The sequence below is a fragment of the Chiroxiphia lanceolata genome, chromosome 23, assembly GCF_009829145.1.
Source record: "Chiroxiphia lanceolata isolate bChiLan1 chromosome 23, bChiLan1.pri, whole genome shotgun sequence".
Taxonomy (NCBI): Eukaryota; Metazoa; Chordata; class Aves; order Passeriformes; family Pipridae; genus Chiroxiphia; species Chiroxiphia lanceolata.
Genome location: NC_045659.1, coordinates 2,031,401 through 2,057,370, shown reverse-complemented (window position 1 = coordinate 2,057,370; position 25,970 = coordinate 2,031,401). Strand labels below are relative to the sequence as shown.

Sequence of the window (25,970 nt, the reverse complement as noted above, 5' to 3'; positions counted from 1 at the left end):
TTCCCCTTTCTCCAGAGGCCGCCTTCCCTTTTCTAAGAACGCACCCAGACGCGGGGAAGAGGGATGTGCCCGGGGGGGCGGGAGCGGGACCAGCCGCGGGGAGCTGAACCGGCATCCCCATGGGATGGGATGGGATGGAACGGGACGGGACGGGAAGGGAACAGGAGCAGAGGAAAGCAGAGCCCACCAGGGGCTGCATCGCTGTCACCGGTATCCCCATGGGATGGGATGGGATGGGGTGGGAACAGGGGCAGGGGAAGGCAGAGCCTACACGGGGATGTGTCCCTGACACCAGCATCCCACGGGAGCAGGAGCAGGAGCAGGAGCAGGGCACTGAGAGCAACTAGAGGAACAGGGAGAGAAAAGAGGATCAGGGAGAGAAAAGGGGTTCGGGGACAGAAGAGGGAACCAGAGAGTGAAAAGGGGAGCGGGAAGTGGGTTTGTCAGAGCTCTCAACACCAAACTCTCAAAAAATTACAACACAGGCTCGGAAGTTGGTTCAGTTCTGTTTCTTTGCTGCCTTCAGATCCTCTTTTCATCTCCTCTTCCAGGGACAAGGGCTCATCCTCTGTGAAAAACCTGCTGTGGTTGGTGCCGTGTGGCCTCAGCCTCACCACAGGGGCTGAGAGAGGGGAAGGGGCCAAGGGAAACAGCAAGTGCTGCAGTTTGGGGAGCACAGGCACCCTGAACTCAGGCCTGGAGCTTGGACATACAGCAAGGGAGCCTGGCATGGATCGGTTATAAAACCCTCTGTCTTTTATTTCATTGCCTTTGGTAAAGCTCAGTAAAATATTTCTGGGACAGGCAACTCCTTGTCTGGCTTTAATTACCTGGGCAAATTTTCCTAAGGATTATATTGACCTCAAATATGTCAACGTTTGTTGAGGCCGTGTTCCTGAGGCTTTTCCCATTAGGTGCTAATGGATTCTGGCTAATAGTCAAGCCGGATTGACCACCAGCGGGTGCCCTGGCCAGCTCCAGGATACCACAAGTACCTGGGGAAGAGAGCTGGGGAGGGCAACACCAGCTTTGTTAGAGCCAAATTACAAAAATCACCATGGCTCCGAGCCAAAGAGATCAGGGAACATGCTTGAGCAATTGCATTCCTGACTATCTCCTTCTCTGGGCATGATTCACTTCCAAGTCAGGGCTGTGAGACTTCAAGCAAAGGTTGCTTTTGCTTGGGATTATTCTCCTGTTGGGAGGGTGCAGCTGGGCAGATGCAGGGACCCCACACCTTGCTGCTGCTGGGGGCAGCCAGCCAAGTTTATCCCACCTCTCCCTTGGGTGTTCTGGACCCTGCCCTTCTCCCTCCCGTGCTGTCAGCACCCCAAAGGCTCTGGACACGGACTCCTTGCACCCCAGAGGCCTGCACTGAGCTCAGAGGACACCATAGAGGCACAGAGACTTCTCTGCTATCGCTTCCATTTCCTCTCAGCTCGAGCAGGGCCCAGTTTTTAGCAGAGGTAAAACCTCAGCCAGAGGTTTGCGGTCTTGGCCACATGCAAAACTCCCTGCTGGTTTTCACTCTCCCACGCTCGGCAGAGAGGTGAAACTTACCCCCTCCCAGGATCCCTACTTGACAGAGAGGTGAAACTTCCTCCTCCTGGGATCCCCCCCTTGACAGAGAGGTAAAACTTCCTCCTCCTGGGATCCCTCCTGCCCCAGCACTGTGTGCATGAATGGATGTTCCTGCAAAGGGAACCCTCAGGAAGGACCACTGCCATGGAGCACAAAGAGTGCCCACAGGAGTTTGGCCCCAAAACCCTGGAGATGCAGTGCCCTGGGGCTCCCAGGGTGGCTCTTAGCCCTTACCTCCCTGTCAGGACAGCTGGAGAGGTTCCCACATCTGCTGCCCATCCCCTCGGTTGCTTCAGTGAGAGAAGACGGGTCCTGTCAAATCCCAGTGCTCTCCAAAACATTACCCAGTGTGGATTTGTCCTTTAATCACACCCCAAACGGGGGATGCTGGAGCAGTGCAGGAACAGTGCTGTGCTGGGTGCTGGGCACTCACTGCCCGCAGGTTCACAGGGAGGGTGAGAGGAGCACAGGAAATGTCCATGCACGGGCAGATCAAAGGTGGGGGGTTCCTCCAGCACCCCGTTGGCCTCCACTGCTCCTTTCCCTCTTCACATGGCAGCCTAAAGGTCAGCCCTGAGCCAAGCCTCGAGGTCCCCATTCCCCTGGGCCATGGCATGGAGGGCAGTGCCTCGGCTCTCCTGAGAATTCCCAGAGCCTGGAGCTGGGCAAGGGCTTTGGGGCAGTGTCCTGAGAAATCCCTGGAGGCAGCTGGGCTGGCAAAGACACAGGTCTGTCTTCAGGCTACAAGGAGCTGCCACCACGGTCGGTAAAAGCTGGGAGCCATGTCCATCATCTCTGGGAGGTGGGATGCCGTGAGCCCCGTCACAGAGACACAGGAGCTGCGTGGGCAAGGTCCATGCTGTGCTCTGAGGGGCTGGACGTGGCCTGGGTGGAGGTGCTGTGTGGGAGAGCCTGTCCAGAGGCTCCTGGGCCACTAAAACGACTGGCACAGCCTTTTCTGCTCCTGCTGGCGTGGGCTCTGCAGGGACACAGCAGAGGCATTGTAGCAGCACACATATACACACACACCCCACCACACCCACCCCTCACCCCATGGACAAGCTAGAGGCGTCTTTCTGCCTGGCCCCTGTGGCCAGGTGACCACACAGCCCCCTCCTGCCAGCACCACAGGTGCCAGGGAAATATTAGGATGGGCAGAGCAGGAGGGTGGCAGGGCTCAGAGCACTGCCCAGCTGTGAGCAGCACCTCTCAGTGAGAGGAATTACCTGTACGAGCTCTATGCTGTTGGCAGCAGCCACCAGCCAGGAGACAGGTCCCTTTGGTGCCACCTCAACATGACAGGGTCCAGGGGAGCCACTGAGAGAGGGTGTGCAGGAGCCTGAGGCAGGGTCACTGTCCTCAAAGAACTGCAGAGGGGACAGCCCGATCTGGAAGAGCAGAACAGGGATGGACGTACAGCTCCTGGGGCTGCACAGCCAGAGGACCTCACCCACAGCAGCCCAGGGCTCCCCAGCCAGGGCAGGACCACGCCGGCTCCCCAAAACCTACTGAGTGGTAGAACTCATCACCAGCAGGGTCGATGACCAGCAGTGTCACCCACTCCTCGTGGGCACGGATCCTGTGCACTGTCTGCTCGTGGTCCAGCCCCTCGATGCTCTCGCCATTCACTGCCAGGACACGGTCCCCGTCCTTCATCCCCGCCTGCTCGGCTGGCAGCCCCTCATCCACCTCCCACAGGAACTGGCCTGGCACGGTGAGGGCACAGGGAGGGTGGGGAGATGCTGCCAGACGGGAACTGGCACTGCTGACCCCCGTGTGTGGGTGGGCACAGGGCTGGCAGCTCTTCCCAACCCTCGGGCACTCCTTGCCCAGGTACAGACCACCCCCTCAGCCCCCTCACCTGTGCCCCCCGAGATGCAGCCGTCCTCCTTGAGCAGAAACCCGTAGCCAGCTGGACCCTTCACCAAGTGCAGCTCCCGGGCCTTGAAGGGGAGCCAGGCAGGGTCTGCCAGGGCGGCCGTGACCCGCAGCCCCCGCAGGCGGTAGAACTCCTCCACGGCACTGGATGCCACCAGCAGTGTCACCTTGCTGCCGCTCTGCTTAAGCTGGGTGAGAAGTACAGGGTGCTCAGTGATGCTCCCAGTGATGCTCCCAGCTCCATCATCCCTCACCCACCCATGCCAGGAACAGGCACCTTTCTGGTGAGCTGGGTGTGTGAGTAGCTCTTCACGCTGTCCCCGTTGAGCTCCAGGAGCCAGGAGCCTGCTGGCACCCCTGCCCTGTCTGCTGGCCCATCCTGCCTCACTGACAGCTGGAAGGTGCCCTTGGTGCCTGCAGGGAGGAGATCTGGGGTTATTCACCAGCCCGTGGGCGCAGGAGCTCAGGGAATGCCCAGGCACGTGGTGAGGCAGCAGTGCCAGTGTCACACAGGGACAGAGGCTGAATCCTGGGGTGCTACACTGGGGAGGCTCCCAGTGCCAGCACCCACTGCCCATTTTACCTTCTGGCCCCGACACTGTGAAGCCAAACCCGCTCTTGTCCCTGGTGATGTGGCAGAGGCGTGGGCGGATGTCAGCGGGCAGCATCTGGGACAGGTCCCTGCCCAGGGATTTGGCAGCTTCGTAGGAATCACCATCCAGCACCGCCAGCAGGACCTGGTTCCCGCTGGCCTTGATCCTCTGCACCACCTGGAAGCACCCAGGCTGTGAACCCCGGGCAGGCACCCCTGGCATGGGGTGGCATCAGGGTCATGCCACTGGCCCTGGGGTGCTCCCAGCTTACCCTCGTGTGGTCCAGGTGGTCCACGAAGTGGCCATTGACCTGGAGGAGCCTGTCCCCGTCCTGCAGCCCCCTGCGCTGGGCCACCCCCCCCAGCTCGATCTGCCGGATGATGTGGCCCTGGCAGCTCAGCTCCTCGTGCAGGCAGAACCCGAAGGTCTCCGTGCTGTCCTTGCTCAGGAAGTAGAAGCGGGGCTCCCCCACACCCTCAGCATCTGGGGAGGGGCACAGCCCATGAACAGGGGATCCTAACACGAGCCCTCTACCCCATCCTGGGCTGGGGGCTCCTTATACATTCACCTCCTACAGCTGCCCAGCGTGCGAGGGAGCTCAGGACCCCAGCAATGCCCAGGTGCCACAGACACAGGGACACCCTGGGAGATGAGGGTGTTTATTTACCCGTGTCCTCAGTCAGTGTCAAGGCAGGGTTGTCGATCCCATCTTTGGGGTTAAATTCAAATTTTCTGAAATGATAAAGGGGCAGGAGGGGCCACGGTTAGTGCAGCATCGTGGCCTCCCCCTGCCTTCCCCAGCCCCGGGGAGCCTGTTCCTCCTAAGAAAGGGGCAGCTGAGCCACAGCTCCTCTTCCCTGGGGAAAGCCAGGAGGGAATCTCCCTCTTGGATCACCCTCCACATCTCTCCAGAGCTTCCTGGGGCAGGGCAGCCGTGACCCACCCCACCTCAGCTGAGATGTGGCCCAGCACAGCCCAGCTGTGGGGCCAGGAGTCCCCAGAAAGCCCCTTGGCCAAGGGGAGCTCAGGACTTACATGATGGATGTCTTGTCCCCGAGCCCTGCAGAGGGAGAGGAGAGGTCAGCGCAGGAGGTGGTGGGCTGGGAGCAGACCCCATGCTCTGGGACGCTCAGGGCTTGTCCATTCCCAGGCTGAGCCTGCCATGCCAGGTGAGGGGGTTTGCCAAGCCCACACAGCCCCCCCAAGCCCCTCTGTTCCCTGGCACAGCTCGTCCCTTGCCCCCACCACCACTGTCCTCTTGCATTCCCAGATCCAACAGGCTCTCACTGCCCAGCCCAGCAGGATCCTGGGGGGCAAAGCAGGGCCAGACAGAAGGAGCTCAGTCCTGGGTTTTACAGGGCTGGGTGAGGATGAGAAGGGTCACCAGGAGATGGAGACAGAGACCCTCCCTGGCACTCCTCCCCATAAAAGCCCTCCCCACATCCTCCAGCACGAGGAACCCCAAAACCAGAGAGAGGGGATTCCTCCCCAGCATCCCCACAATGTCCATCTGCATTTTCCTGCATGCCTCCAGCTCCTTCCCATGGCCCACCCAGGCTCGGACATTGCCTTGTTCCGTGTGGAAGCAGAGCCTGGGGACAGGAGTGTGGGGAAGGGTCTCCCCAGGATGCAGCCCCACTCCCCCAGCACATACCTTCTGTTTGCTTCATGGCTGCAGGGAACGCAGGAGGGAGCAAGGTACAGGGTAAAGTGGCAGGGACGCGTCCCCGCCTCTCCCAAGACGCCCCAGGTTTAATGGTTAAACAGCCCCGACGTCTCCCCTGCCCTCCCAACCCCAGGGCACTGCCAGCCTGGGCTGGGAGCAGGGACCAGCCCCCTGGGACACCCAGCTCCTGGTGTTCTGGCTTCCAGGGGAACGCGCAGCAGGAAGGACCGACTGATCTGGCACAAGGAGTGGGCTGCTCCGTGCCAATGCCGTGAGAGGGAGAAGGGGCAGAGCCCTCCACTCCACCTGCTGGAGGGGCAGCTGCACCAGCAGCTCCCACATTCCTCCCCAGGAAGAGCCTGAAGAGGAGATCGAGTCTTGGAAACAAAGTGGTGCACTTTAATGCTCCCAAAGGATTCAGAGCCAAGCCCGAGCCCCGCCCTCTGCCACTGCTGTGGCCAGGGTGCAGGGGCTGGGGCTCCACGAACCCAGGAGAACAAGTCCCGGTTGCTCCTGGCCTGGTCTCTGTACCATTCCCACACTGCAGCCTGGGGGGGCTGAGCCCCACGTACCCAGCATCTTGGACAGCACCCATCCACTGAGGATCTCCATGTGGATCAGGGCACAGGGGGCTGGGGCACACCCTCCACCGCTCCCTGCCTGGCCGGGGGACGGGGCAGCGGCTCAGAGGGTCCCGTCCTGCAGCTTCCCCAGCATCTTCTTGACCTCGCTCTCCACCCGCAGGAACTTGGCTTTCCTCCAGGGGTTGACGGTCTGGCTGCGGCTGCTCTCCAGGTCCTGCAGGAGGAGGGCGAGGTGCTGCCGCACCCGCTCCCGGTCCCAGAAGGGCAGGTTCCTCTGCACCACGCTCAGGATGTGGGACCAGTAGTCGGAGACGTCGGTGCCCGCCGTGAGGAACACCAGAGCCCTGACGCCGTCCCGGTCCATGCGCAGGCTGTGCAGCGCCCGCTTGCCGTCCTCGCTGATGTCGTTGAAGTACAGGCTGGGAGAGGGACACACCGTGAGGGTCGTGGGGGAGCGTGGAGGCCGGAGAGGGGCGCGGGCACCGCCGGCAGAAGGGGAGAGACGCGGCGGAGCGAACTCACTGCACTTTGTCCAGCGCCTCGTGCTTTTTGGCCACCTCCACCACGCTCAGGGCGCCCGCGTCCGTCAGGGAGTTGTACCCCAGGTTGAGCTCCCGCAGGTGCCGGTTCTGGGCCAGGTGGTGGGCGATGGCCTCGGCGCCGCCGTCGCCCAGCGCCGTGTGCAGCAGGGACAGCCGGGTCAGCGAGCGGTTCCCCGCCAGCGCCTCGGCCAGGAGCTGAGCCCCCTGCTCGCCCACGGGGTTGTTGGCCAGCCTGCGGACACGGGGTGGGGAGTGGGGAACGCGTCGTGGTGGGCAGCAGGGACAGTGCCATGCAGGGACACGGGGGCAGTACTCACCGCAGGCTGCTCACCACGCACTTGTCGTGCAGGAGCAGGTCACGGATCTCCTGGCAGGCGTCGGGGCCCAGGCTGTTGAGCTGCAGGCTGGGGCAGAGCAAGACACAAGGGTGGCAGGACCGAAATGGCTGTTGCCCGTAGGCTTGGCAGCCCTGCCCTCTCCATCTCTCCCAGCCCTCCCCATCACTGCCCTACTTGGGCTCCCCAAACCAGGCCACGCAAGGTTTCCTCTCCCAAAGGGAGCACACTGATCCCGCTCTGGAGCATCGGCCAGCAGAGCCAGAGCCAGCAGGAGCAGGGGAGGGGATGGGGGTGTGGGATCTTCAGGGTGGGTGAAGGTCTGAGGAGGGATCAGGACTCCTCCAAGCCCTCCTGAGCATCTGGAGGAAGGAAGTGCGGCACAGCCCAGCTGCAGAGCCCCGTCCAACTCTGCTGAGCACGTCTCGCCACCACCTGGGCGGCAGGAAGACCTGCAGCTCCACAAACGTTCTGGAACAACTGTGGAAACACCTGCACGGCTCACACTCCCGCCTTTGGGATGCCCAGCTCCTCCCAGAGACAGCGACACGGGGATGACGGGTGGCTCCAGGGAAGGACTCGGGTCTGCCAGGGCAGCTGGCAGCACAGCCTGTACCAGCTGCTGGGAGCTGCCCAAAAATTCCTGCGGGGGGGGTGTGCTGAGACTGCAAATCCCAGCATGCCGTGCCCTAGCAAGGCTGCTCAGGGAGCGTTGCATGTTGGAAGCTGTAGTTCCCTAGGTCTGCACTGAAGATAAACAAGGGTAGGCACGCCCTGCCCTACTTTTTCCATGCCTGGGCTCCCAGCGCATCCCTGTGATGGGCAGAGCTGAGGGAGAGCCCAGTCTCTGGGCGCTGCCCAAAGGTGGTACTCACTGGAGAGCTTTGCATCGCAGCAGGACGGGGAAGAGGGTCCTCAAGCTGCTGCTGTCCAGGTTGCAGGAGGTCAGGTTGAGCTCCTCCACCTCGTGGCACGTGGTGCCCATGACAGAGGCCAGGACAGAGCACTTGAGGGGGGTCATCTTGACGGAGGCGAGGTTGACGGCGCGGAGGGAGCGCACGGCCTCGGCCGTGAAGCGCTCGTTCTGGAACTCGTGCAGGAAGAACAGGTAGTCCATCAGCTCCGAGGGGGGCAGCCCCTTGTGGCTCTTCCTGATGACCGTCTTCTTCATGGCCTTGGCGATCTCGAAGGCCGCCAGGTTCTTGATGGAGCAGCCCAGCTGCTCCAGGATGGCGCGGTTCCGGCGGGACAGGATCCCGCCCATGAAGATGGGGAAGAGCTCAAAGACCTCGTCGTCGGGGGCCTCGTCGGGGTGGCGCATGGGGCCCTCCACGCCCAGGATGCTGGAGTTGATCTGGTCCAGGACATCGTCGTTGTAGTAGTCCTCCTCCTTGAACAGCTCCTCTGCCATGGTGTGGGCGATGGCGTCCCGCTCCTTCCCGCTCAGCCGGGAGAAGTAGCGGGGGAAGATCTTGAGCAGGTTGAAGAGCACGGGCAGGAAGCGCAGGGGCAGCACCTTGGAGACGATGTTCACCACCACGGTTACATCCTCGCTCACCCTCCCGAGGACCTCCGACAGCTCCTTCCCCACCCTCTGGGCCAGGGTCTTCTTCTCGCCCAGCACCACGTAGAGGGCCGCCAGGTACTCCTGCATGGCCGGGATGGTGAACACGAAGGTGTGCTCCTTGCCTGGCTGCACGCACGGGCTGAGGAAGAAGCGGAAGACGTCGCTGCGGAAAACCTCCAGGAGGTTGAGCTCGCTCTCAGTCTTCATCTCCACCTCAAAGCACTGCTGCAGGTCGTCCTCTGAGAAGCAGGTCTTGCGGTTCATCACCCCCTCGTAGGCCAGCTTGCCCACCGTCTTGGCCACGTACTTCATCATGGAGATGTTGGTGGGGTCGGTGCTGTCCAGCACCTCCCCGCTGAAGTTGAGCCTCAGGAAGCTGGTGTAGATGCCAGTGAGGGTCTGGGTGGGAGGCACCGTCCTGGTGAAGTAGAGGAAGTGCAGCGTGGTGCACACCAGCCAGCAGTAGGAGGGCAGGAAGCAGGCGGCCGTTATTTGGTTGTGGCGCTCCAAGTTCCTGGACAGCATCTCCACCAGGTTCTCCTGCTCGGCCGAGCTGCCACCCCTGCTGCCCTCCCCGCTGCAGCCGGGCTGGCTGAGGCGCATCTGGAAGTAAAGCTTCTGCAGGTTGGTGTCGGAGAAGCCGCAGATCTCGGCGTAGCGGCCCACGTACTTGGAGGGGATGCGGCGCACGGCCGACGGGCGCGTGGTGACGATGATGCTGGCCTGGAACCAGAGGGCTGGGTGAGCCTGGAGGGGCCCAGCAGGGTCCCAGGTGCATAACCCGCACACAGGTACACAACCCACACACAGGTGCACAAGGATCACCCCACCCGCTTCAAGAAGCTGCTGGGCAAAGGGCACTGGATCAAATGTGGCCCAGGCAGAGGGGATGGAAGGATTTTCCCTGTCCCCTGCTAGAGTATGTGGAGTCTCGAAGACCACAGCCCAGCAGACTGCCTTCACTACCTCACCAGGCCTCCCCAAAGTTCCCATAGAGACCACTCAGAAACAGTGATGTGAGGCCACCTTGGCGAGTCCCTCCAGTCCCTCCCCTCCCTGTTTGCTCCCAGCCAAGCTGCACTACAAGTGATCACCCCAACAGCCCTGCCTGTGATGCCTCAGGGCCCACACCCAGCCTTTCTCCAGCACAAAGGAGCTGGGGGGAGACACCAACCTCGGGCAGGAGGTACTTTCTCAGCAGGTTGACCACGATGGCAGAGGGAGGCACGGGCTCGTTGGGGTCACAGCAGAGCTCCGTGCCAGCCAGACAGAAATCCAGGTTGAGGCGCTCCAGGCCGTTGAGGATGAAGAGCACCTTGAGGTTGGAAGCCCCCAGCACGGGCACCACGTCCCGGAGGTGCTGGTACTTCTTGGTTATGAGGCGGCGCAGGGAGATGGGGGCGTTGCTGTGGGACAGGTCCTCGCAGGAGAAGGGGATGACCAGCTCGAAGCGGGGCAGGCGGCCGTGGCACCAGTCCACCACCATCTTCTTGATGAGGGTGCTCTTGCCCGTGCCCACGGTGCCGTACAGCACCACGTTCTTCACCTGCCGCCCGCAGGCGTCCACGTCGAAGAGGTTGTGGAGGCTGATGACCTGCCTGCAGGGCTGCTGGAGCTGCTCCTGGATGGTCAGGTCAGGGGAGGGCTTCAGGATCTCCTCCAGGGAGCTCTCCCGGATCACTGGGTCCACGTGGACGGCGTCCAGAGAGAAGGAAGGGCCGAACTGCTGCTCCTCGTTGGGCTGGTGGCTGAACCACGCAGACAGGCTCTTCTGGTGCTTCTTGATGGCACCTGGGAGGAGGGTGGTGCTTAACAAGACAAGGGCAGGGGGCTGGGGAAGTTACCAACCCCAAACCACTGCAACAAGGTGGCTGCAGTGAGGGGACAGCACCCAGTTCTTGCTGACCCTCCCACTGCCCAGGGCAGCAGCTGCCCCCAGCCTGCTGTGCAGGACCCTCACCCAGCTCAGGGCTGCAAGCTCACCTGAAGAGGCCACGTTCCTCAGCTGGGACTGAGTGTGGCGAGAGGAGCTGGGGTGGACAGGATTCTCCCCAGAGCCTCCCTGGTAGCCAACATAGCCCCTGCAAGAGGAGGGAAAGCGTCACGAGGAGGGCAGGGCCAGCAGCTCCCAGCCCTGCCTGGGGCAGGGTGGGCGGATCACAGGTGAGTGCCGTGGGAAGTGCTGAGTGGAGCCAGCTCACCCCCTTCCTTCCCCCACACCAAGAGAGAGCACAGGGCCAGGGCAAGGGCACAGCTGGGAACCAAGGGCAGGTCAGCAAGGCACGTGCTGTGCATCCCCAGCAAACCCACAGCGAGGCACAGGAGCTGGGCTGAAGGCAGAGCAGGCAGGGAGTTGGGTGTGGGTGTTTTTCTAGGGGGAAGCAAAGCAGTGTCTGTGCCCACAGAGCCCTGCTGGCCCCAAGGCAGCCACCTCAGCCACCCTGTGGCAAACAGAGACCCAGCTGTGTGGCACTGTACCTGGGGAGGGAGATGCTGCTTGCACGAAGGATCTTCCTGAGGAAGCAGCTGCCTGCAGTGCCTGAGGGGGAAGAAGAACACACAGAGTCAGGGATGGGCTTCTCCAGCCCAGCAGCACTGACCCCACCCAGTCCAAAGGCTTCACACCTTGCTGGGGTGACCCACAGACTGTAGAGCTGGGGAGGGATGTCACTGGCAGCAGGACAGAGCCAAGGGCACAGTCCCACAGGCACAGAGCCCAGCTCACCTGGCACTGAATCAGCACACACGTGCACACCCCGGGTGCCTCTGCCCCACGACAGGGATCTCTGCATCCAGCTGCCCCAGGGCAGGCAGCTCTGGCATTGCATGGCCCGTGCCATCCTCACCTGAAAGAGATGGGGTGCCCACAGGTGGGTGAGGGGCTCTGGGGTGCTCAGCATCTGTCCCAGGTGGGGCAGGGCAGGATGGGGCGGTGGGGCTGTGGTGGGGCAGTGCCCTGCCCAGCCTTGCCTGCCCCAGTACGGTCCAGTCCGGCAGAACCGGCTGTGCTGGTGCTGACTCAGGCTCCCGCCCCGGCTCAGCAGGGCGATCCTCCGGGAGCACGGGCTGTGCTCACAGCCCACAACAGCCTGGGAAACCGAGGCACGGCGGGGGAGGGAGAGGGCGTAAGCAAACTCCAGCAGGTAGGAAGGGACACGAACAGCGACGGCTTGGCTCAGCCCTGCCACAGCCCTGGCTTTTTACAGCGCATCCAGAGGGAGAAACTAAGGCACGGGGACAGGGGCAGCTCGGGGACAGGGGCAGCTCGGGGACAGGGGCAGCGGGGCTGACCTTGAACCGGGGTGTCCTGGTCACGATGCCTTTGCAGCCGGCAGAGCCCACAGTGTCCCGTGCCCAGCCCCCAGCCCCCTCTGCCGAGTAGAGGGCCCCACGCTTCCCCCTTTTCGCGGACCCCCTTTGGGGACCCCATTGCCACTCCCGGCCCACGAACCCCCGCTCGCCGTGACCTCCCTCCCCGCCGCTCCCGTGCCCACGGTGGCCGAGGCCGTGGCGGGGCAGGGACACGGAGCCCGGGGCAGTGGTGGAGCCGGTGCCAAGCAAGGCTCGCAATCAGCTCCGGGTTACCTCCAGCTCGCGGTTAGCTCCGGCAGGATTCCGAGCTCACGGAGCAGAGCCCCGGTGCCGCTCACCCGCCTCCTCCCATGCCCGTCCCGGCGAGAGGCTCGGCTGCGGAGGCGGCTGCTCTGCAGCAATAACTTCCTGCAACGCCATCCCTGCCCCGTCCCGCCCCACGCCCAGCGCCTGCCAAGCTCCGCGGGCAGGACGGGAGGGCGGCCGGAGGCACAGCGGCCAGGGAAAGCGCCTGCACCCCGGACACGGGGACGCGCGGAATGGGGGGGGCTTGGGTCTTACCAGATGTGCTGCTGGGCATTTCCTCCGCGCGCATCTGGCGGCTCCGCATCCCCGGCTGCATCCCGGCTGTGCAACTGGAGCCTGCGAGGATGGGTTCTGCTCCTGAGCAAGTCAGTCGCTCGGCTGCCACCCTCTCACAGGGAGAGAGGGAGCAGGGAACAAAACAGCAGCCCCACCAGGAAAAGGAGCTGGAGGAAGCTGGACCTCAGCGCAGGTGGTTTTGCCTGGCTGTGTAACACAAACACACACACACACACACACACACACACACACACAGAGACATCTGTACCTGCCCTCTCGCTGCTTGCAGGTCAGCTGTGGTGGTGCTGAGACGAGAGACAGCTGTGTCAGTGCTGCCACATGCACCCTGCTTAATCCCTGGGTGCTGTCTTGAGGTGCTGGGGCAGAGTGGTCACACGTGGGTAACGATGCTCACACCCCAAATGCCCAGACACTGCCCCCCCAACCCACAGTACCTGGGCACACACCTCTCCCCTCACGTGTGTCCCCCTGAAGCACTCAGGAGCACGAGACACGCAGGCAGTACACTATAAATATAGGTTTTATTGATGTGTGAAATCCAACGAGTACAGCTGGCACCTCAGAAACACCAACATCAACCACAACATCTCCTCCTGCCCCAACAGCTCCTGGGACCCTCTGTGGGCACCGGTGAGTACCAGCAGCGAGCTGGGGCCTGGCACCCCGTCCCTGCGGGGCACTTACCTGTGTGTTCAGCCCAGCCTGGAGGGCCCAGGGCCTCACCTCCACCCTGCCTGGTTCCTGCCAGGCTGCAGCTGTGGGCAGCTGTGCCCTGGTCCTGCTTCTCAGCCTCCTGCCAGCAAGGCAGAAGGACCCAGACAAACACCACCCAGACCAGCTACCACGACAGAGATACCCTCCCTCAGCCTTGGAGGGGTTACCTGCAGCTTATTTTGGCAAACTGCCCCAGGGGAAGCACAGCTCACACCTGTGGTCGTGTGGAAAGGTGGGGTTCAATGGCTGCACCTCTCTGCGTGGTCCCCCCAGCCCTGTACCTCACAGGCACCCCACTGCGCAGCCCCCACTGCACGGGTGGACACGGTGAGGACTGGAAAACCACAGGGGCAAGGACACACTCAGAGATCCCAGGGCTGCCCGTGGCAGAGGGACAGGACAAATGGTGTCCACACACAGTGAGAAGGAAACACTGTTTTATTGCCTGATTTGGGAGAGGGGTGAAACCCTGGGAGAAGCCCCATCTCCTCCCTGTTCTAGCCCAGTCTCCCCTCCAGCAAACCCCAGGCGGGTGATGATGCATTTGCTCTTCTTGTGCGTGTGACAAAGGTGGCCTGGCCATGCATGGAGGTGAGTGGCATCCCCCTGCCTGCCCTGCCTGCATTCCCAGCAGCTGTGAACCTGGTGCAACTGCGCCCGTGGGCTGAAGGGGCTGAAGCAGTTTTGGGTTCCCAGGGAGCTGGAGCCACAGCTTGAACCCCCATCCTCGTCCACTCAAAGTGCATCACAAGGGAAGGCAGGGGCAGGAGAGGAGAGGAGGTGTGGGGGGAGAAGCCTGCTCTCCTCCATCACACTCCTCGTGATTATCCAGACGCGTTCTCCCGGGGGATTCCTGCATCCTGGAGCACCCACGGCACCGCTCCCCTGCTCTGATAAAGTGCATCCTTGCTGCTCCACCGAGGGCCCCCCTGAGCAGGATGGCTGCACCCCGTGCCCCTGCCATGCCAGGGCAGAGACAACCCCCCTTGCCCTGCTCCTGCAGGGAGGGGACCACCCGGGCAGCAGAGAGGCAATAAAACCCAGGTGCTCAGCCCAGCCACAACAACCTGGGGGCTCAGTGCAAACGTGCTTCTTCCCTTTGCATTTCCCTGTGCCTTCTGCCATCTCTGGGATTGTCCTGGCAGAGAGGGAAGGGGCCATGGCTCAGTTCACTCCTCAGGCAGCACTGAGGGTACCCAGATCCCTCACTCATTGCAGCCCCTTCGTATCAACACCTCCCCGTGCCTTCTGCTGCCCTGGGGATGAGGGGTGCCTGCCCCATCACCCCCACTCCCCTTGCCCAGCCCGGGGACACAGCCATCCTCCAGCTCCAGGGCTTCTCCTGGCCCTCTGCCCTGCAGTGGCCATGGACCTGCTCAGCTGGGACACCGTGACTCACCAGTGCAGGAGGCCCAGGCTGTGCTGAGCTCTCCTGGGCATCCTGGGGATGCCCAGCTGCCCCATCCCAGACAGACTGGTCCCAGCAGCCACCTGAGGAGCTACCTGCCCCAACAGTCTTCTTCTGAGCTCAGCCAGCCCATCCCAAAGCCTCGTGTTGAGCACCCCTGTGCATGAGGGACACGGGCAGTGGCAGTCACAGGTGCCTGCTGGCAGCCCCTTTGCTCCACTCCATCACTAGCCCATCTTGTCCTGGTCCTCCTGGGAGCAGCAGTGATGGCACAGGGGTGTCCAGGAGGTACCTTCTGGAAGGTGCAGGAAGCAGCAGGACACAGTGCTGGGGATGGCAGTGCCTCCAGTGTGCGGGAAGCAGAGCCCAAATGCCAGGAGCAGGCAGGAGCTGTGCAGAGCTGCCCCACTGACACCTCCTGCCAGCTTGGGATCCATCCTGGGAAAACTCTCTGCCCAGCCAGGCTTAACTAGTCCCAGCCCAAGAGCAGGACAGAAGCAGGGCATCAGTCCCATCAGCTCCACAGACAAGGAGGTGGAAGAAGGGTGACAGCCCACAGCCCCACCATCCCCCTGGCTCCCTGCCTATCCAGACCATTCCCCACTCCACTGTGCCCCTGTGGCTGTGGGAGACTGCAGCCCCCCAGCTGGCACAGCTCCCTGCATGGGGCTGGCAGTGAAGGAAGATCCAGGAGGAATTCCCAGAGGGGAATTTTGTGAGAGATAGTGATAAGTCAGACAACACTCCCTGTGGAAGACCCCGATACCCAGCATAGAAAGGGCACCAGGGTATGTCCTGCTTCCAGACCCTCTGTGCAGGAGAGCCCTGTGGCCAAACCTCCCTGGCAGCCCTCTCTCCAGGCAGGGGAAGCTCGGCTTTGCTGAGTGCCCAGCATCAGTGTCAGGCCAGCCAGACCTTGCTGTGCAGTCCCAACACGAGCCAGTGAAATCAAAGATCAGTCTCCAGGACTTTGCTGAAGTCTGGCATTTGCCCTGCAATCCCTGGCTGCTCAGAGTGCCAGCAGCAGCACCACCTCCCAGGCTGCACTTGACCCAGGGCCAGCACGCCAGGGTAGGGCAGAGCTGCCTTCCCCATCCAGAAACCATCCCGTGTGCGTGGGTGACCAGTGCAGCCCAGTGACACCAGTGCCAGCACACACAGAGCCTGTGCTGTGCAGCCAAGCAGCACGTGGTGTTCCCAGCACAGCAGCTCGTGCAGATGCCCCACCAGCTCCGGGCTCAGCTCAGTTCCTTTGGAAAGCCAGCAGGGTGCCCCGACCTGCCTTCCCTCTGCAAGGTGTGTGGAGAGGGAGGTGACCTCGGAGGAGACACTTGCCAAGAGGGACGTTTTCCTGATACCAGTCACAAGGTTCAGAGCCCTTCCCAGTGTCCGGGTCACACCCACTGCAAACAAACTGCTCTGAGAGCTCACCTGGTTTCCAGACACTGCTGGGACTCCCTTCTGCACAGTGTCACCCTGGGAGGGAGGCTGGCACTGTGACAAGGCTGGGTGTCCCTGCCATCCCCTCCTTGCACAGCCAGTGCTGAGCGAGGCTCTTCTGCCCTGTCCTGCTGAGACAGCCACAGCTGTGCTGGGAGGAGAGAGGTTGCAAGGGAAGGGCTCAGGGCCAGCTCTTCTCCTGCAGTGGAGGCTCCAGTGATGGCATAGCCGAGCCCAGCCCTGCTTTCCAGCCTCCTGGCACTGGCAGGGTGTGGCAACTTAAATCCTCCTTGCTCCATGCAAGCACTCGAAGAGACCAGTCACTTCTCTCCACGTTGGTTGATTTGGGTCAGACCCTCTTGTCCGAGATCCCAAAGACAACAGGGACTGAACATGAGACTCCCTAAGGTCTGAGATTACTGTCCTACTCTCACAGACCCTGCCATATCCTCAGGTTTGAAGATCCCATCTCTGAGGATGGCACCAAGAGCAGATGTCTGAGACAGAGCCCCAGGTCCTCCTCTGCCTGCTGGCTCCCTTTCCCCTCTGGGGTGCAGTGGGGTTTGTGAAAAAAAAAAAAAAAAAAAAAAAAGGAAAAATTAAAGAAAAAAAGAGGGAAGATTTGTGCTGAAAGAAGAAGGAGATGCAGCAACAGGAAACACTAAAGCCTTGTGCAACTCGGCCTATTGCATCTTTGGGCTCTTCTCAGCACTGACTCACGTGGTGCCAGCCAGGACGAGGAACGGGGCCATGTGCTGCACTCCCAGCCCGGGCTGTGCTGCTCTCTCCTCCCAGCTCCAGCCCCTGGGTGCTGCTTCCCCCTGCCTGGAGCATCCTGCTCCTCTCAGCCTTGCTGGGCACACAGCCACCTCCTCGGGAGCATCCCTGCTGCCCCAGGGGTGACAAGAGGGGACCCAACCTCCTCCGTGGGGTCCAGCAGTTCCCGGGAGAGAGAGGGTGGCACATGCCAGGGCTGTACAAAACGTTTTGCAATGAAGAGTGTGTGTGTGGAAAGGTTAAAACAGTTCCGAGATGTCTCAAAACCCTTCTCGACTGAGCCAGGCCTGGCTGGCACCCACCGGTGCCTCTGCCACGGTCTGTGGCCTGCCAGGAGCACCGTGTCCATCCACAGAGGGTCCCTCACAGCAGGCCAGGCCCGGGAGTGGCCGTGGGGGCCCCTTTATCTCTCTGACTTGACTTTGTACCTGAGGACCAGGTAAGCCAGGAGCCGCAGGATGACGAAGAAGATGCCCAGGATGAGGAAGTCCAGGTAGAGCTTGGCCTCCTCCACGTCCAGCTCCTGCAGGATCTTGATGGGCTTTTGGAAAGGGCAGAAGTCCTCGAGGCACTCCAGGTCCTCACGCTCCATGGCGTAGATGGTGAGGATGACGCCCTCGAAGCCGTACCTAGGGCAGAGCACACCCGAGAGAGTCACCCCGGGTCCCACAGGAGCCCCGGGGGAGCCCAGGACAGGGAGTTCTGGCCAGAGCATGGGGTCCCACCTGACATAGGAGACGTAGGAGCTCCACTGCAGGTAGGTGGGGATGGTCTTGAAGCTGACAAAGAAGCCCGAGAAGAGCAGGACGGGGATGGCAGTGACGGGTCCCACAAAGGTGGCCACCTGGGGAGCAGAAGCTGGGTGTCACATCCTTGTCCAGGGGTGAACCACTCCCCCCACACCCCAAAATTGCCATGGGACCCCTTGCAACCTCCATGAGAGAGGCAAAGCCCCGTCTGACCTGCAGGGAGGTGGAAGCAGCTCCGATGAGAAGCCCAAGGGACTGGGCCACCAGGGCCGTGGCGGTGGCCAGGGCGGAGAAGAGCAGGAAGCGCGTGGCCTCGGGGGGCTGGCCCGTCATCCAGTACACGATGCTGCAGTAGGCAATGGGGCAGATCACCTGCACAGGGGCACAGAGACCACCCTGCTGGACCCACGGGCACGCTCACCCCACACACCCTTCCTGGGGGGTGCAGGGACCCCACAAAGCCCAGCCCGGGCACGGGACAAGCGGCCAACAGGGCACAGCAGCATCAGGGTTGTGGCTGAATCCAGCTGAAGCCTCACCTGGAAGGGCACATCTGCCATGGTCTTTGCCAGGTAATAGGCTTTCAGGCTGTACCAGTAGTTCAAGTGCTCTCGCAGGAATACAGTCATCTCCTGGGGGACTGTGTGGGAACAAGGAGTTAGCAGCCAGCAGTGCCCTGGGGGGCTCCAGCCCCACTCCCACCCATCCTGGGTGCAGGCAGGGGTGATGCTGCCCCAGCACAGAGCTCCAGGTAACCTCCTGTCTCTGCCCAAACCTTCATCAGGGAAAAAAAAAAAAAAATCAAACACTGATTTGAGAACTTTCCTCATGGAAAAGTCAGCTTGACTGGGGACTTTTAGGCAAACTCTTTGAGGAAGTGAAAGAGAGTCAAAGTGGCTGAAAATGCAGCTTTACAGACAGTTTATCAGAGAAAAAGAAAATAACCCAGCATTCCACTGAACCCAGAAGCACATCACAGCCAAACAGGGGGCGAATGCAATAAACACGAGCAGAATTTTCCTCCTCTCTTCTTTGTTTGATTTTTTTCCCTCTGCCTCCTGTCCGGGCTGCCCCCCCCACTGCCCAGCACTCAGCTGCAGCACCCCGAGGGTTGAGAGCAGGGCTGGGGGTTGTGGGGCAGGAGCTCCTTACAGGTGAGGATGGTGGGCATCAGGGCAGCAAACATGAGGAAGAGCATGGAGAAGAAGAGGAAGCCGGTGTTGTTGAAGACCTTGCCCGCGTCGTTGCCGATGTGCAGGTAGAGCAGCCCGATGAGGACCCCGATGCAGATGTGGGACATGAACCTCAGGTGGGTCAGCACCTGCAGGTACAGAGGGCACGGCCTGAGCCCCCTCCAGCCCCCATTTAAATCCTTGCCTCTGCCAGCCCCAGGTGGCCAACAGGCCCCATCCCCTGAGCCCTGTCCCAGCCTGTTCTGCCCTCACCGTGTCTCTCAGGATGCAGATGAAGGTTCTCTTGAAGAGGATGCAGAACTGGGTTGAAGTGCTGGTGGCAAACGTGTGGCTCTCGATGTGATCCACGTCCTGCAAGGCCACGGGCGAGTCAGGGATGTGGGTCAAGTCGACAACATGGGGTCCCTGCTAGGACAGTGCCCTGGGAGGTCCCTCTGACCCCACTCACCGTCCCACAGTGTGCTGGGCACGATGAATCTGCCTTGTCAGGGCTGCTCTTCTTCTCAGCCATGGTGCACATGCCATTCTGGACAGCACGGAACAGGACGGGGTTGAGGTCCCCGTACTCTCCTGAGGCCACCTCGATAACTGTGGGGGGACACAGGACCCCTGAGAGGTGCTGAGCCAGCCCTTGCCACCGCTTCCCCAGCCAGCACCTGACAGGAAGGGCACAGGCATCTCCCCTGGGCAACCTGGAGGAACACTGGGCAGCCCCCAGGGCTTGGGCTCTGGGTTTGGACCTTGCCACCCTGCGCAGCCCCAGCTGGGGCAGGGGCACTCACTGAAGTCAGCGGGGTTGTGGTATGTGGGGCAGTGGAGGCCGAGACCCTTCAGGTAGGGGATGAGGTTGGTCACGACGCCTTTGAAGATGCATTGGCCCTGGCTCAGGATGTACAGCTGCAAGAGAAAGCCGGGAATATGGCAGGTGAAGAGTAACCAGGGCGCTGTCACCTGTTCCCACCCACCTCCCTGCCCTGGGGTGTCACAGGGCACCCTTGCCAGACCCCTGTGTGCCACACAAACACCAGGTCAAATGCCTGCAGCCCCTCCCTCCCACGGCCTCTCTCCTGGTCCTTAGAGCCAGAGGGACCCCCTGGAGATCCCCATGTCCCATCCCAGCCCAAACCTTGTCGAACATCTCAAAGAGCTTGGCGCTGGGCTGGTGGATGGTGCAGATGATGGTGCGCCCACCCTGAGCCAGGGAGCGCATCAGGGACACCACCTGGAAGCAGGAGGCACTGTCCAGGCCACTGTGGGCACGCAGGAAGGGGCAGAGAGGAGAGAGAAGAGAGAGAGAAGGACACAGTTGAGAGGAGGAGGGGTACATCCTAAAGATGGCCCTGCTTGTGGGCACCCTCCTCTCAGATCAGTGGAGAGGAGCATCAGCCCCAGCACTCTTGGAGCCCCTGGGCACAGTCCCACCCCACCCTCAGGTGGGCACTGGCCATCCCAGTGCCCCTGGCAGGGGAAGCCCAGCTGGGCAGTGCTGGGGAGCCCCAGCCCCCATGTCCTCACCTCGTGGGCTCATCGAAGAACATGACGGGGGGGTTGTTGACCAGCTCCAGGGCGATGGCCAGGCGCTTGCGCTGCCCCCCCGACAGGGAGATGGTGCGGGTGTACGAGCACTCCAGCAGCCCCAGGGCTGTCAGGATCTCATTCACCTGTGAGACAGTCCATGGTGAATGAGGCTTTCATGGACTTTCATCCCATCCCTGCCACCTCCCTTCGCTGGGAGCCCCTCAGTCCTCTCAGGGACCTGCTGTCTCCACCCTGGGGAGAGGTGAGGGGCTCTGGCCCCACCCTCCTCTGCACTTACCAGCTCCTTCTTCACCTCCTGCTTCTCGCTCAGCTTCAGGTTAGCAGAGACCTGCAGGGAGAAGAGGGGCAGGGAGGCACAACTGTCAGATGCAGGGAACAGCCCCAGGAGCACTGTGGCCCCTGCCCAGCCAAGAGCCCAGAGCAGCAGCTCGGGGTGAAGGCAGCAAGAACAGCAGGATTCTGTTCCCACATCCCAGCCAGCCCTTGGAAATGCCTGATGTCAGCCTGGGCTCAGTGCCCGAGGACACAGCCCAGAGGTGCCCAGAGAGCCCAGCAGGCTCCTGCCTGGCCCGGCTCACCATCATGGCCTCGAGCACGGTGAGGTGTGGCAGCAGCATGTCATCCTGCATGATGTAACAGGACATCTTGCGGAACGTGCGCAGGTCCCGCGGCCGCCCGTTCACCAGGATCTGCCCCTTCATGCCAGTCTCCCTGCAGGAAAGGAGGTGTGAGGGACTGCAGCACAGGACCCCCAGCCCTGCACCCCCAGCCCTCCCCAGCCTCACCTGTAGCCAGCCAGGATGTTCATGAGGGTGGATTTCCCGGCGCCCGAGGGGCCCATGATCCCGATGAGCTCCCGCTGGCAGAACTTCCCTGACAGGCATTTTAGGAGAGTCTTGTACCCTGGAGGGAGAGAGCAGCAGGGGGTTGGATTCGCAGGGCAGCAGGGCTACAGGGAATGCGATGCCATCCCGGCATCTGGGGGACCTCAGGGTTTCCACGTGCTGGCGTCCAGGGGACCTCAGGGTTTCCATGTGCTGTGCCAGGGGCTGCTTGTGCCTGGGGCCCGTCTCCATCAGCGTCCCCAGGGCTATGGCCACAGCAGGATCACCTCCAGCACGATCCCTGACCCTGGGCCTTGGCTGATCCCACTGGTTTCCAGTGCTGAAGAAGCTCATGACCTGGATTGCAGCAAAGACCAGGGAAATCCCTGGGTCAGGTCACAGAGCTGCTAAGGAAGATTACCAGGCTGTGACATCGGTCCTGGGCATGTCTTCAGATCCCAATCCCTGGGGCCAGGGGAGAGGCACGGGGAGGAGCAGGGCAGCACAGGGCAGGCAGAGTCCCCAATCCTGCTGGAAGCTCTTGCCTTCATTGGCATTCACGCTGTGCCGCCCGGCAGCAACCACTGCTAATCAGACCTGGAATTATCTCCGCTTTAAACGCAGCTGATTAGCATTTTCTGGCAGAAGGAACATGATGTGTCGGGAACAGGGAACAAGCACAGCCTCGGGCTCTCAGGAGCTGCCCCCAAAACGCAGCCCTGGCCAGGAGAGCAACGGGGTACGGGATACAGGATACAGGGTGTTGGGAGCACGGACCGAGCTTGAGCATCTCCCTAAGGGAAACACGCCCCCTCTGTGCCCCACGGGGGCAGCTGGTGTGGGACGGGGGCAATAAAACCACCTCCCATCACGGTCCCACCACACTGTGGGGAGCCCCTCTGGCTTACCCGTGCCCAGGATAGGGGGGTGTTGGGCAGGGCACCCAGCACCAGCATCCCCAGCTGCTCCTCTGCACCCCTCGGAGCTGGCACCCCGCGCACGGCAGCGGGTCCCGCTGGCAGAGGGGCAGCGAGGGGAGGGCGGGGGGCTGTGCAGGGTGGCAGTAGAGCCCAGCGTGCCCGGCAGCCCCCCCGGGCACCACGCACGGCCCCGCACCGCGCATGCTGCTCACGTCGGCGCCACTGCAGCTTGCGCAGCGGTTACTCGCGTTCATTGACTGCCAGTAACCTCCTTCCTCAGCACAGCGGGGCAGTAGGAGCTGGGGGCTGTGGACAAAGGCACCGCGAACTCCCCCGCCGGCTCCTCCGGCTCTGCCTGGGCTGGCGGAGAAGAGCGGCCCTCCCATCGGGGGACCCCGGTACCCCTCGGCATCTCCTATGGGGTCCAGCTTCCCGAGCTTTTCCCCCTCCCTCCCTGCAAGGCAAGCAGCCGGTCCCCTCCCCGGGAGCTACAGCACAACCCACGGCTGAGCCGCGGCTCCCCCCGGGATGTTTCCTCAGCATCCCAAATAAACAGGGGGGCAGCATCCTCTGGGATGTTGGGGCTGGTCCCCATATCGCTCAGTGCCTCAGTTTCCCGAGCTGCACAGCCTGGTTTGGGGTCGGGGTCAGAGGCTCCACCCAGCACTCCTGGCTGGCAGGGCACCTCTCTAGGCAGCGCTGTGACCTCGGTCCCCGCTCATCCCTGCCTGCCTTCTGGAGATCAGCTCCCCCTCCATCTTATCGGGCTGCCTGATTGGCATCCCATTAACCGAGAGCGCTAATTAAAGCAGACTACCACCCACCAGCCGCCATCTGCCTCCCCTCTCCCCTCCCTGAGCTCTCGGCCAGAGTCACACACAGCAAAGGGAACCGTGGCCTCAGCTGCACAGGGAGCAACTGGAGAGGAAATCCCTGCAAACCACACGTCCTCCTTGCCAGGCTCTGAGCTGGGGCACCCCCGGGGTCTCCCACTGCCGGCACATCCCACACAGCCATCATACCCCAAACAGCAGTGCTGGGGAAACCCAGCCACCCTGGCTGCCCCAGCATCTCTGCCCTGTCTCTCTCCCCACTCGGCCCCAGCCAGAGGTTTCCCTGGAATGCGCTGTGCTTTCCTCCTGCATTGCACAGCAACTGCTGTGGGACAGGAAGCCTTCCCTCCTCCCACGGGCACCCAGCACCAACAGCCAGACACAGCAGGGCTGCAAACAGCCCCTGGCACTCGGACAGAGCAGGGTGAGATCATGGCATGCACAACAGGAGCGGGGTGTCCCTGCCCTGCCCTTCCCCACCCGCCAGCTCCCACCTCTCTTCCTCCACCAGGATCCTTCCCGCACGGAGTAGGACAGGTCGATGAACTCGATGTTGACGGCCGAGCGCTTCGGGAGGTGGGAGAACCTCTGGGCCTCCGTGATGTGGTTCTCCACCTTCTTCAAGTGGGTGGTGAGGAGCGGGGCGTCCGGGGGGCTGGCGTGGCACACCGTGTCCTCCAGAGCGATGGAGACGCAGGCGGGATCCATGCCCTTCTCCGCCATCCTGCCGCTCTGTGGGAAGCGCACAGGGATGGGCTCGCAGCGGGCTGCCTCTCTCAGGGACTGCAGGGACCAGCCCACAGCAAGTCCTCTCTCACCCTTCCCTGCTGGCCCCAGGCCTCACTGCCCCCCCTGCCCTGTGATGTGCTGCCCAGCTGGGTCCAGCACCCACATCTGGATGGGAGGATGGACCCGGACAGGGCGGCTGAGCCTCTGCACTGAGGGGCTCACGGGGAGCAGCTGATCAGCTCCACAGTCAATAATTGATGCACCTCCTGCGGCTGGTCCGGCTCTGGCAGCAGAGCTGGCAGCGTGCTCAGCTCTGCCAGCCCCGGGGCTGCTGGGCTCCCTGCCCCAGTCCTGTCTGTCACAGGGTAGGAGGTGGGAGAGCTGATGTTCTGCCCTACTCCTGGATGTCCCCAAAGGCTCACCAGGAACTGCCCCTGCCTGGCCTGGCCTGGGGGAACACAGGCATGAAATCCTAAGCAAGCTGACTGTTCCAGCTGTTTCCTTGGACAAAGCCTGCTGTGCCTCACCCAGGCTCCTGGGGCACACCAGTCCTGGACAGACTAGACCCCAGCCCGGGGTCCTTGTGGGCTTGCTGGGATAGTCTTAACAGAACAGGGAGGGGGCCCTACTAGTGCCAGACCTTCTCTGCCTCCCTCAGGTCATCATTTCACCTCCCTGGCTCTTTCCAGCACAGCCTCAGAGAGCAGGCCAGCACTTAACTGGGGCCATGACGCTGACCCCCACACCTGCCCGAAATCCTCCTGCCTGCAGTCCTCCCCTGGCCGGCTGCAGCACAGCCCAGCTCCTTGTGTCTCCACTTGGCTTGGGGGCTCTGCGGTGCTGGGGGAATGCAGGGCCAGGCAGGGGGGGGAATGCACTAACCTCGGCTCTCAGAGCCTGGGAGGGGGTCGGGGATCCCTGCAGCAGCAGGAAAAGGAGCCTTGGCTGTGCCCAGCGCCCACCTCACCTCCCAGGCGGGGGTCCCCCCGCCTCGCTAACCTACATCCAGCCGGGGCTGCGGGCAGTGCCTCGCTGCGGCGGGAGCGGCGAGGGGCAGCGGGATGGTCGGGAGCTGCGGGAGAGCCCCCAGCCCAGCCCCCGCTGCGGGCTGAGCCCTTCCAGGACTGGAGGGGAGCCAGCCCAGCCCTGGGGAGGGAGAGGTGGGCAGGAGGGGTGGGGGTTCCCGGCATCCGCGGGGTGCGAGAACGCGGGGTTCAGGGGGGGCAGCGGGCACGGAGCGCCCTCGGGCTCACCTTGACTCCTCCGGCTGGGCGTTCACGGAGCGCTAAACCCCGCAAGCGGCTCTGCGCGGCTTAGCCCAGCCCCGAGGCGCGGGGTGGGGACGGGAAGGCTTTGCCGAGGATGCTCTTCCTTCTCTCCATCCCCGCTCCCCGCCGGCCCCCTCCATCCCCTGCCCCCCCGGCCCGGGGAGGGGTCCCGGCTCTCCCGCAGCCTCACCTGGCAGGGTGCGGGTGCGGGCGCGGCGGCTCCGCTCCCGCAGCGCCCCCGCCTCGCCTCCTCCTCCTCCGCAGACAAAGGGGCGATGTCCGGGGGGCCCGGCCGGGCGGGGTGGGGGGCTCGGTTCGGCTCGGCGGGCGGTTCTCAGCAGCGACAGCCGCGCTGGGCGCTGCCCGGGGTCCCCGGCCGGGCTCTCCTCCCCATCCCTCCGCGGGGCTGGGCGGGCGGGGCGGGCGGGGGTCGCCCCGGCCCTGCAGTGGCTAGCTGCACCCCCGCAGTGGCTAGCAGCGGCCCCGCAGTGGCCAGCAGCCCCCGCTGCTCGGGGGTGCCCCTCTCCGCCAGCCCCGTTCCCGGTGTTGCCGGGTGGGGAGCGGGATGGGCGGCAGGATGGATGGATGGATGGATGGGCTGCCCGGGCGGGCAGCGCTGCCAGGCAGCGAAAAAATCCTCTTAAAGGGACCGACCCTATTTCCTCTGCCTGCCTGCCGGCAGGCCCTGAACATCTCCGGCGCACACGCCTGGGCTTTGCCAGCCCTGTCTCCGCACCCCCCTGCTCCCGTTCGCATCTGGGACACCACCCCCCCCGCAATTCCTCCACTGCCACCTCAGCCCAAAACCCACTGAACGAGCCCCAAAACTCCCTGAGTGAGCCCAACACCCCCTAAACCCACTCCTGCCCCTGCTCTGACCCCCATGCAGCCACCCCTGGGTGAAACCAGGGCTGC

General features: G+C 62.8%; 3 protein-coding genes across 5 annotated transcripts; all 3 read right to left on the bottom strand.

The window, feature by feature from the left end:
• Positions 1–500: 500 nt before the first annotated feature.
• PDZD3 (PDZ domain containing 3) lies at positions 501–6,369 on the bottom strand. Of its 2 annotated transcripts, none has more exons than XM_032709648.1 (10): positions 6,291–6,369; positions 5,088–5,112; positions 4,720–4,784; positions 4,324–4,535; positions 4,043–4,229; positions 3,737–3,873; positions 3,443–3,647; positions 3,091–3,287; positions 2,808–2,969; positions 501–2,560 (listed from the first exon to the last, which is right to left on the bottom strand). In XM_032709648.1, exons 1-10 carry the CDS (start codon positions 6,328–6,330, stop codon positions 2,516–2,518), a joined length of 1,275 nt encoding a protein of 424 aa, XP_032565539.1. In that variant the 5' UTR covers positions 6,331–6,369; the 3' UTR covers positions 501–2,515. The 2 variants fall into 2 exon arrangements, with proteins under 2 accessions (XP_032565539.1, XP_032565540.1); XM_032709649.1 differs by lacking the exon at positions 6,291–6,369 and adding an exon at positions 5,707–5,998.
• On the bottom strand, positions 6,097–12,490 carry NLRX1 (NLR family member X1). Its single transcript, XM_032709647.1, has 9 exons — positions 12,332–12,490; positions 11,472–11,592; positions 11,225–11,285; positions 10,730–10,827; positions 9,921–10,537; positions 8,055–9,469; positions 7,162–7,248; positions 6,825–7,076; positions 6,097–6,721 (listed from the first exon to the last, which is right to left on the bottom strand). Exons 2-9 carry the CDS (start codon positions 11,584–11,586, stop codon positions 6,403–6,405), a joined length of 2,964 nt encoding a protein of 987 aa, XP_032565538.1. The 5' UTR covers positions 11,587–11,592; positions 12,332–12,490; the 3' UTR covers positions 6,097–6,402.
• A 673-nt stretch (positions 12,491–13,163) lies between these two features.
• On the bottom strand, positions 13,164–25,640 carry ABCG4 (ATP binding cassette subfamily G member 4). Of its 2 annotated transcripts, none has more exons than XM_032709612.1 (15): positions 25,246–25,640; positions 23,553–23,790; positions 21,267–21,384; positions 21,060–21,192; positions 20,759–20,809; positions 20,458–20,603; positions 20,069–20,192; positions 19,725–19,839; positions 19,391–19,530; positions 19,195–19,293; positions 18,902–19,070; positions 18,289–18,389; positions 17,963–18,121; positions 17,726–17,844; positions 13,164–17,629 (listed from the first exon to the last, which is right to left on the bottom strand). In XM_032709612.1, exons 2-15 carry the CDS (start codon positions 23,779–23,781, stop codon positions 17,404–17,406), a joined length of 1,929 nt encoding a protein of 642 aa, XP_032565503.1. In that variant the 5' UTR covers positions 23,782–23,790; positions 25,246–25,640; the 3' UTR covers positions 13,164–17,403. The 2 variants fall into 2 exon arrangements, with proteins under 2 accessions (XP_032565503.1, XP_032565504.1); XM_032709613.1 differs by lacking the exon at positions 25,246–25,640 and adding an exon at positions 25,041–25,154.
• Positions 25,641–25,970: the final 330 nt, after the last annotated feature.

Bases quoted from the DNA above. Each gene is read 5' to 3' on its own strand.
- PDZD3 (XM_032709648.1), bottom strand. From the start codon at position 6,330: ATGGAGATCCTCAGTGGATGGGTGCTGTCCAAGATGCTGG. The intron at 4,785-5,087 runs GTAAGTCCTGAG...TTATCATTTCAG, and splicing joins GGGGACAAGACATCCATCAT to AAAATTTGAATTTAACCCCA. The intron at 3,288-3,442 runs GTGAGGGGGCTG...TCACCGTGCCAG, and splicing joins CTGCATCTCGGGGGGCACAG to GCCAGTTCCTGTGGGAGGTG.
- NLRX1 (XM_032709647.1), bottom strand. From the start codon at position 11,586: ATGGCACGGGCCATGCAATGCCAGAGCTGCCTGCCCTGGGGCAGCTGG. The intron at 9,470-9,920 runs GTTGGTGTCTCC...CTCTGGTTCCAG, and splicing joins GAAAGTACCTCCTGCCCGAG to GCCAGCATCATCGTCACCAC. The intron at 6,722-6,824 runs GTGAGTTCGCTC...TCCCTCTCCCAG, and splicing joins GAGGCGCTGGACAAAGTGCA to CCTGTACTTCAACGACATCA.
- ABCG4 (XM_032709612.1), bottom strand. From the start codon at position 23,781: ATGGCGGAGAAGGGCATGGATCCCGCCTGCGTCTCCATCGCTCTGGAG. The intron at 19,071-19,194 runs GTGAGGGCAGAA...CTGTACCTGCAG, and splicing joins TCTGCATCCTGAGAGACACG to GTGCTGACCCACCTGAGGTT. The intron at 18,390-18,901 runs GTAAGGAGCTCC...GTTCCCACACAG, and splicing joins GATGCCCACCATCCTCACCT to TCCCCCAGGAGATGACTGTA.